We start from the raw sequence: 9,681 nt of genomic DNA on the forward strand, positions 1-9,681 counted from the left end.
GGCGGCAGACTGTGACCAGTACTCCCTGCTGGATTGAACTGCATCTTAATGGTCCTTTGCAGTGGCTAGACAAGGTCCTGACACAAATGGGCTCCCCAAGTATCCGTTGTTCCAGTGTCTCCTAAGGAAACATCTTCTAGGGGTGGGTGGGGGGAACAAAGACTCTGGAAGATGGAATTGGCTTAACCCTTAGGAAAATGCATAGTGCAGAGTAAACAAATTTCCAGTTATTGAAGTGATGAGAAGAAAAATACGCTGAAAAGAAAAGAAAAAGTGGGCTTTCTTTGTTTTGTTTTGTTTTGTTTTTTAAAAAACTTAAGTACCCATTTAAGCCACTTCCACTGAAACTGTTAGCACTTTGGTTACAACGCTATGGGCCATTGCAGTTAGAATTTGAAGCTGAAGTTTATCATGAGAAAAAACTGGACTTTGTTTCAGCGGAGATAAGCCAGTGCTCTGCCTCCAGCCGCCGTCACGCCTGTCTGCCCGCTCGCTCCCTGCTGTTGTGAGCACGCAGGAGCCACCGACGGCTTGGAGAAAACTTTCTATTTGCCTCACAGAACCCCAGGCTGGTGTCATGCAGCATCTCTGAAAAGCCAGATGCCGTGCGACTTTGGGATGACTCTTGCTCATGCATTGCTGTCACCATCCACCTGATCCACATCTGTCCTCCCTGGGTTTGCGGCAGCAGGGGGCAAAAGAAGCATTTAAAGCACACACAAGAACTAATTCCCCCAGTAATAATCCCAAAAGGAATGAATTTCCCACGCTGGACTACCATGAAGGAGGCAGAGGCTTGCTTCACCCCTGCAGGATGCAGCTGGTACCCTGATGGTCTCAGACTGGATTGACATGAAGCAAAAGGCCAAACTTAAGGTTCCTTTTGATATTGCTGCAGCGCTTTTTGTCCTGAGCTGCCCACAGGCAGACATGTGTCATGTGGGAAACACTGCCTCGATGTGTTAAGCCTTCGTTATTGTACAGTCTATTTGCATTAACTACAGAAAGTTTGTATTCTGTTTTCTCAGTACGTTGGATGATATCGGCCACTTCAGAACCCATAGGGGCTTAGTGAATTCTGTGTCCAGGTCTGCTCTAGTGACGGAAGTGACCGGGCCCTTGCTGCCATTTTCAGAACATGCAGTTTAGGTTATCCCATGCTGTCACATGCGACTGCGCATGAACCAGGCATCTCAGACACAAACCCCCTCTGTTTAAAACTTACTTCAGCTGATTAAAATGCTCTGAGATGTGGTTTTGCCTGGAGAAATGGGGTGAATGTGTATTTACTTGTATTATAAAATGTTCATTTTAAATATACATGCTCCAGACTGTTGAATATTTTTTTTCCCTGCAGCAACTGTCATGGCAAACAACTTCCACAACTGGAAATATACCTTAGCACTTGTTTGTATGGTTCAAATTTGCCAAATAAGTCTCATAACTTTGTCAGTGCTATCCAGTTATCTATTTCTTTGTATCTGCTTTAAGTATCACATGCATTTGTGCCAAAATATTAGAAGGAGGGGGGAGAAAATGATAATCAGTTTCCTATGGAAATTATTTTTTTTTTTAATATATGAAAGACAGACACGCAAGCCAGATCTGGCTTTGGGAAGGACAAACTCGGATGGACTTTACAGTGGTTTTGTGTTAAGGCTTTAGTCCTGCAAACTTTCGTGCTTCCAGAGGGGAATGCGAGCGGCCCCGCTGAGTTTGGCAGAAGGTTTCCTGCGTGCCAGGTTGCGGTTTGCAGCTTCGGAGCGCCCTGGTCCCGTAGTGGGGTACTGACTGGTGGTGTCATTTCTGACACTTGGCAGGAACTGCCACGTACCTGCCTGTCCATAGAGAGGGGCTTTTCGATGTGCTCGTTCCTTTGAGACCGCTCCGTTTATCAGCCCCCCCACTTGGTTTGCAAAAAAACAACACTTTGGGACCTGAGGCATCAGCAGGACAGGGTAGGAGGTGCCCCTTGTTTGGGGACCACACAGGCTCATCACTGGCATTTGTTTTATCAGGCAAATGAAGAGATGCTTTAGAGGAGAGTTTTCTTCCAGAAACAAGAAACGACAGTTTGTATATGAAATTTAAATTCTGAAGACGACTTTTCAGTGGTGGATGTGCTCCTGAATGATACAGGCACCTTTGAATATCCTCTTGCAGAATTTTGACTGGAGCTTTCACCGTGCAACGCGACTTGTATCATAGTGCTGGAGGTTTTCTGGGATTTTTTTTTAGTTTAGTTTTTGCAGCCTGTCTGATTTTTAGTTAAATCTGATTGCACAGATTTGTGCAATAAGAGCATCTGTATAAAACAGTATTTTCTAGCCACTTAAAAAGTAGGTCTGTCTGTCATTGTGGATTGATTTGGTGTATACTTTCAGATACAGGTTTCTAACATAGTTGCAAACAAAAATTTATCCTGACTTTTGTGGAAGTATTTGACTTGCTGGTTTAGTAAGAGAGGGGAAAAAAACCTCCTCTGTAAAATGGCCCCAGGTTTCCTCCCTGAGCCTTTTTAAGTCATATTTGCTTCTTTTAGTGAACAAACCGCTTTCGTTGTCCACATAATCATGGAGGAAGTTGGACTCTGTGGTGCCTCGTGCACTAGCAAGAAAAATGACATCTTAAATTCCAGTGTCAGTGAGTTCATTACACGTGCCGGTGTGTGCAGGAACCCGGCCTGACCCAGAGGCTGCGGGCTGGAATCAACCCAAATTTTAATATAAAGTTTGCACACGGAACCGCCTCCTCAGCCAAACTAAGAATTGGACCTGGATTTCCGCTAGGAACCAGATTTATATCTTCTGCTTGATAAAGGATAATTAATTGCTAACCGTTATTAAGAGATGCCTTTTGAAAAACAGGATTCAGATGATGCATAAAAACTTCGGCTAATCTCACCTCATCATCCCGTAAGTAAAATGACTTCAAATGGCAGCTGTAAGCTGGCCTGGCACTAGTTAGGTAAAATTGAGAAGATTATCTCCGCTGAAGTATTAATTTCCTCTCCTCCCCTTTGTTTGCCTTCTCGCTAATTCATAAAAGCTTTATGGTTTCTAAAGTTGCCTGATAAAGTCAATTGGAAAGTCCTGTGCCGCGGCACGCGACAAACAAAAAGCTGAAGGTTGGGGAAGGGGCGTGATCTGAGGGATGAGTTTCATTTGATGTTGCGCAGTTGAAGTGGGTTGTACAGGTGAAAGCCAATTCCCCCGTCAGATCCGAAACGTGCTTAATCATGTTAGTGGACACTAACGAAAGGGAAGAGGTAGCATTGGGCTGTAGGTTACTGTAGGCGGCAGTGCCCCAGAGGTGCACTTCTTCTTGTTTTTACTTTTTTTGAAAACTTTATTAAAGTAGCTTTGATATGTAGCACAAATGTATGCAATCAACCATGCCCTAGCTTCGATTACGTATCTGTACTGGAATATCTTCTCATTTAATGGTAGTCTTGGCTAGTTTTACCAGGATTTCATACATTTTTGTTACTAGTAGAGAGTCACTAGCGGGAACTTTGACTCTTTTTAATTGGTGTAGCCATACACAAGGGCCTGGCTGCTGGCAGATGATATTGATGGCCTTGTGGTTTTAAATGACTGTGGTGATTTTTTTTTTTTATATTATTATTAATGTATTGAACTGAATTGCAGTTTGTATTTTGTGTTGAGCTTGTCTTAGGAGTAATCCAGTGCTGTCCATTTGATTTAAATGCCAGGAATCGGCATGCGTGTGTACAAAGATGGAGGAATCTAACCATAACAAACTTCCCCAAAGCTCTGGCTACCCAGACGTGCCATGAAAAGGATGGGGGTAACCTTTGAGAAAAGAGTTAAACAAATTCGTTTCCTCTCCCCTTAAGGATCAGCATAGTTTGAACCGTGCAGAGGACTCCTTTGCAGGGTGAAGGATATTCAGGACTCCATCTCAAGCAGCAAGTATCGACGTCCCTGCCTTGTGCTGCTTCCTAACTGGGAAAGGCACAGGGAACGAGAAGAACACAGCTCAGTGAAGGACTTCAGCCAGATCACAAAACATCTGTGAGCGTTCCTAGTTCTCTAAGGTACTGGATAGGTAGGAGGAATGGAATTTCACAAATAAGCTGGTAAGCTAGAGTGAGAAATAATTAGTCACTATATAGTAGCTGATTGAGCGGTATGGTTAAGAAATTCAGTATATGGTTTTTATTATGTACATGCTTTTGTATTTATGTTGTCTTTCTTGAATATTCAGATGAATCAAATATTTAATTTTTAACAGAAAGGGCAATTACAGATTCAGAGTATTAAATCTTTCATATGGTTCCTTTCTGGCGATTACGAGAAATGAGGCAGTTACTGATGTGAGAACGAGAGACTCTCTTCAGAACTGAGCAACAAACCCTGCAAATGAAACGGAACAAGGACTTCTCCAGCAGGAGCCTTCACCCGAGTTGCTGTTTTACCCTTCGGCAACAAGTCAGGTTCCCAGATGGGGCTTTGAATTGTGCTCTTCAGGTCTTTTCAGATTTCTGAGGCTTTAAAAAGACAATACCGTATTACACCATAAATGTTTTGGTTCGTCTTACGTTTCCTCCAGTTCGTGGATACTAGAGGAGTCTGCACCAGTCTCTGCTGCCAAGATGCATCTGGTTCACGCTCCCAACAGAGGCAGCCTACTTTCTTCACTCTCGATTGAACTATTCCCCCTTTGATAGATATGTATGAGCATGTTTGCATTAGCGTTTAGATTTTCTTAACCCGAGATTGTATGTTAATGACCGGTGGTGTCACCTGCCCGCTTTAGCTTGTTAAGCATTATTCACCTATTTTGTTACTAAAGGCCTGTACTATGTATGCCCTCTTCTTTCATATGTGAAACTGTAAGTTCTATTTTTGACATTTTAATAAACTTTGATTTGAAAACTGAGGCTCATGAGAAAATAAGGATATTGTAAAAAATACATTTAAGGACACAAAACAGAAAGCATTTGGAGATTTGAAACCACAGCTAATTCAGAGACAGCAGCATCTTTAGCTATGTATAATGAAGGCTGTGCCCAGTAATTCGCAGGAGATCTCAGTTACAGGTAAGATCTTCATTCTTTTTACAGTTTGGACAGTTTTGTTTGAGAATTTAAAGCCAGATATAAAAAAAAATCGCAACTGGTTCTTTTAACTAACAGGATTCAAAGGTGAGTAGAAGTGCAGCACTGTGGCTCAAAGGATTTGTTGTGGAACTGCTGGAGAAGTCAGACGTAGCTAAACATTCACTCTGTGCCCGCTCTACTGAACTGTAGCTGTACTTCCACCTTACGGTTGTGAATTGGGAAACTCCATCACCAGAAGTGCGGGAGCTGCAGTGGAGTATTTACTGCTTTGTCCTCAGCATCTTGGCACAGGGCAGACCCTAAAATACCTCTGGTGTCTCTGTGTTGAGGAACTGAAGTCACGGGTTTGGCCGCCGAGTTGTTCACTTCTGCAGGTGGATGGGCGTAAACGTGGTCTCCATCCATAGTGCATCAGTGACAAGGTGTGAAGTTAATGGTCTTGGAATGGCGCATGTTCTGGTCCAGCTTGGCAGCATTCATCTAGTCAATGTGTTACCTTACTGAAAAACATGACTTTTCTCAGGTCTGGAGTAGAAGTGCCCCACTTCCATCAAATCAGAGAAACAACGGGTGGAAGAGACTACTGGAGGTCTCTAGTCCAACCTCGTGCTTGATCCAAGACTGTTGCCAGCACTAGATCAGGTCAGCTGGGCTCGTGTCCAGATAAATCTTGAAGAAAAATCTTAAAGAACAGAGATCGTACCCACCTCCTCCCAGATAAGGTGTTCCATGGCCGCGTTATGTTCCTAGTGGAAAAGTTTTCCCATCTTAATCTCCCAGGTTGTATTTTTGGCTATTGCCCCGTGTTCTAATGGGCTTATCGAGTCTGTGGCCTCTCTTTGCAGCGATGCCACTGCTCCTCCCTGCTGCTCAAGGAGACATTCACTGTGGTTAGAAACTAAGCAGTAGCTGAGCTCCAACGGTGGTGGTGGAGTCCTGCGCGCCCACCCTGGTCCGCTGTAGAGAACTGAATGCCATGGATGTGTCCCTGCTGCAGTTGTCCTTACTGGGACTGTCCCTAGAGGTGACTCTGGGCCACAAAATGTCCCGTGAAGCAGCTGTTTCAGCAGAAGGCAGGTAGTCTGGTCTGGTGCTATACCAGGGGACAGAAAAATACACCCAGGCTGGCATTCAGCTGGCGTCAGAGAGGGCATTCTCCAAACAGCGTTACTAACCCAGCCAAGGCGTCCTGTGATCTAATTCTGTGAGCTCCTAACACTCCTCCTCGGGTTTCACTGAAATTCAGATTATTTTTTTTTTTAGTTGTTTTTCCTGACAGAGGATTTACGAGAATACTTTTTCCACTCAGTTTTCCAACAATGTGGTAATAAAAGGGTCTCGTCCAGGTTTTGTACAGGGGTTGCCAAAACTCGAGCGTGATGCAGTAAATCAGCTCTGAGCTGCGAGGTCTGCTAGTTGTCACCTGAATATATCACGGATTTCAGTATCACGCTCTTCTCATCTGCGCTGAAAATAGGAAGTTTAGGAAGTTGAAGCAAAATACAGGTTTGATAATAAATGAAAAATCTCAAAGCCTTGGGGAAAAAAAAAAAAAAAGTAAATTGACATTTCACGGAGGTCTCCGTTCAGGCAAAAGTTGGGTAACAAGCAGTCGGTCTGTACTGGCAGAGAAGTCCTCTTGCAAGTGTCATCCTACACTGTCACCAGGACTGCAGCCTGGCCTCTGCAGTGCCGCCTACGTGCCAGCGCCCAACCAGGAATGCCCCACCAGCAATCGGTTAGTCCAAAATGGAGGGAGTGGGGGGGTCTCTGGCTCTACATGTGGGATGGCCAGCAGGTCAAGGGAGGGTGTTCTGCTCTGCTCTGGAGACCCCAACATAGGAAAGACATGGACCTCTTGGAGCAGGTCCAGAGGAGGGCACAGAGATGCTGTGAGGGCTGGAGCCCCTCTGCTGGGAGGACAGGCTGGGAGAGGTGGGGGGGTTCCGCTTGGAGAAGAGGAGGCTCTGGAGAGACATTATAGTGGCCCTCCAGTGCCTAAAGGGGCTCCAGGAGAGCTGGGGAGGGACTTTTTCCAAGGGCACGGAGTGATGGGACGAGGGGGAATGGTTTCAGACTGGAAGAGGGCAGATTGAGATGAGATGTGAGGGAGAAATGTGTCCCCGTGCGGGCGGTGAGCCCCTGGCGCAGGGTGCCCCGAGGAGCTGTGGCTGCCCCATCCCTGGAGGGGTTCAAGGCCGGGTTGGACGGGGCTGGGAGCAGCCTGGGCTGGGGGGAGGGGGCCCTGCCCAGGGCAGGGGGTTGGAACTGGAGGATCTTCAAGGTCCCTTCCAACCGAAATCATTCTATGATTCCATAATTCTATGGGTGGCTCCATACTGAGGGTTCATCCCCATCTCCATGCTTTCTCTGGCTCAAGGGAGGGGTTTCTCTTCCCGGGTTCAGCAGGAACCCCCCAGCAATTGCATTGGGCTGGCTGCAGGGGAGGGAGGGAAGAAGGTGCAGGCAGCGATAGTGAGTCCCACCCAGGCTGTGAACTGGAGTCACACCCACCTTATAAAGGATAGAAACCTTTTTCTTTTTTTTTTTTTTTTTGCACTATAGTCTACTATTTGTGGGTGTTTGGGGTGTTTCCACGAGTACAAAACACTCTCAGAGTAGTCTATTTTTGTTTGAGATACACATTACTGTTATTGTATGCAAATAACATTTTCTCCTTTTAATAATTAATTGAACACAACGTTTACATAGCCTTTAGTCAGAGTTGGAAGTTCACTAGCAAACAGTGGCTTACTTAGAGTTTGTCAGTTTAATTTTACACTCAATGTATTATATTTATAATGACCTAACGAATAGTTTTATCGCAAAAAGGAATGAAACTGAACTGGCCACAGGGAAAGACGAGACAGAGAGGCCACAGAAACCGTAGGGACTGTTTCACATAGGTAACAAAATCAATGGCAGACAGCATAACAAACCCGTCTTTCCTCAAGCCAGAAGAGCAGCGGTATTGGAACAAAAAGCCTTTTATGCCCAGGAAAACGATAGCACGTTTTGGCTATATTTAAGGGTGGATTATTAAAAAGTACCAAACCTGAATGCAAAAGATGACTGAGCCATGTGTATACTCGATACAGCATCGTAGCGACTACTGAATGTGTTTCTCTAAGGCCACAAACTCTTAACTCACTCCTGCAAATGCTCCTTTGCATTAGGAAGTGCCACTGCCCAAGGGAATGCTGGTGGAGAGACACAGAGGATCCAACTTCTCTCTGCGTGTGGAGAACAGACTGCCCAACAGAGCAGCCAGTGGTCTGAATTTGGAGGAGGGAGGTTACCTTCAGAGCACAGAGATAAAATCTGTCTGGAACGTGCTAAACCAGATCTAAGGCCACTGGGTTAAACCAACAGCAGTGGGCTGCAAATGCCGGTGCAGGGAGCGAGGGGCGTTCTGCAGCCCCCCCCGGAGCAGAGCCCGTGTCGCTGACCGCACACACTCCCCCTCACCACCTCGTTCCGCTGAGGGTCTCGGTTGATGACGGTGCGTGTGCTCATGAGGTCAACAGCTGCCACTGGTGTGGAGCAACAGGAAGATGATGTTTCAGTACTGTTCGATTTCATCACTGCTTTTCACATGCTCCATCTCTGTTCTTCGTCACATCCCCTGTGCTGTTCCTCTCTTGCCACCGGCCGCTGCTGCAGACCCCCAGGAAAACGAACTATGGGCAGTCAAACAGGAAACACAAAGACTGACGGAGCCTTGGAAGTTTAATTCACTATAGTGTGTTTTCATGAGGCTCAGTGATGGTTGTGCCATGGCTAACACTGGAATTGCAATTTCTTCAGTTTTGTTTAGTTTAAAGGTCTCCCGCAGCCTTTGGAGTGTTTGCTGTCACCCTTTTTAGATGCTCTTTGCTAACAGCGATGCAATCACTTTCCTTTGAGCTTTCCTGCAAAGACCACAGCCAGAAACTGATGCTTCCCCTTTTCACTGAAGCACCATCACGCTTTCCCTCAGGATTGTCTCTTAAAATTCATTTACTGTACATCTAGATGCTCTTGTGACCACCTTTACCTAGGAAAAGGTGCTGCAGTGCATTAACTGCAGAGCTGTTCCAGCTCGGCACTGGAGTACCAGTATGAGGGAAAGCGAACAACTTCTAAACTGTTATAAGGATTTAAAAGCAAGATGGGGATTCTTTTGTTGTTGCTAAACAGTTCTGTGGCACACAAAGAGAAACCAAGTGAAAGACAGAACAACCTCCAGGTTTGCTTTTCCGCTAATGCCCCTTTTATTAATTTCTGCAACATCAGTTTTGTAAAAAAATTCTCTAGCCAAAACCAAAGCCTCTCCAGGAAAAAAACCCAACGCACAAAACAAAAAAACAAGCTGCCAGCAAAGTAAACTATTTACAATACAGTACTCCTTAAGGATCATTAAAACTATTTCCTAGTATCTCCTGGCCACGTTTCCTGCCTTGATGAACTGTGCTTCTTTAAAGCACAGGCTGCATCTACGAACAAGACGCACATTTACAACAAATTAAAAGAAAACTTTAGCTGTTGCCACCTTGTAAAAAGGCAGCAAAGAACTTGATTTTAATCTGTATATTTTTTCTTAAATTTGAATAAAC

General features: G+C 45.1%; 1 protein-coding gene across 1 annotated transcript in view; it reads left to right on the plus strand.

Moving 5' to 3' along the window:
- Positions 1-1,304, plus strand: part of SMAD3 (SMAD family member 3) — a 75,342-nt gene extending 74,038 nt beyond the window's left edge. Inside the window, exon 9 of the mRNA XM_082488642.1 lies at positions 2-1,304. Within this exon, the coding sequence (XP_082344768.1) occupies positions 2-125 (124 nt within the window). The 3' untranslated portion in view covers positions 126-1,304. The remainder of the gene's footprint in view (position 1) is intronic.
- The last annotated feature ends 8,377 nt before the right edge of the window (positions 1,305-9,681 follow it).

Source organism: Vanellus vanellus (assembly GCF_965231255.1).
Source record: "Vanellus vanellus genome assembly, chromosome: 11".
Lineage (NCBI taxonomy): Eukaryota > Metazoa > Chordata > Aves > Charadriiformes > Charadriidae > Vanellus > Vanellus vanellus.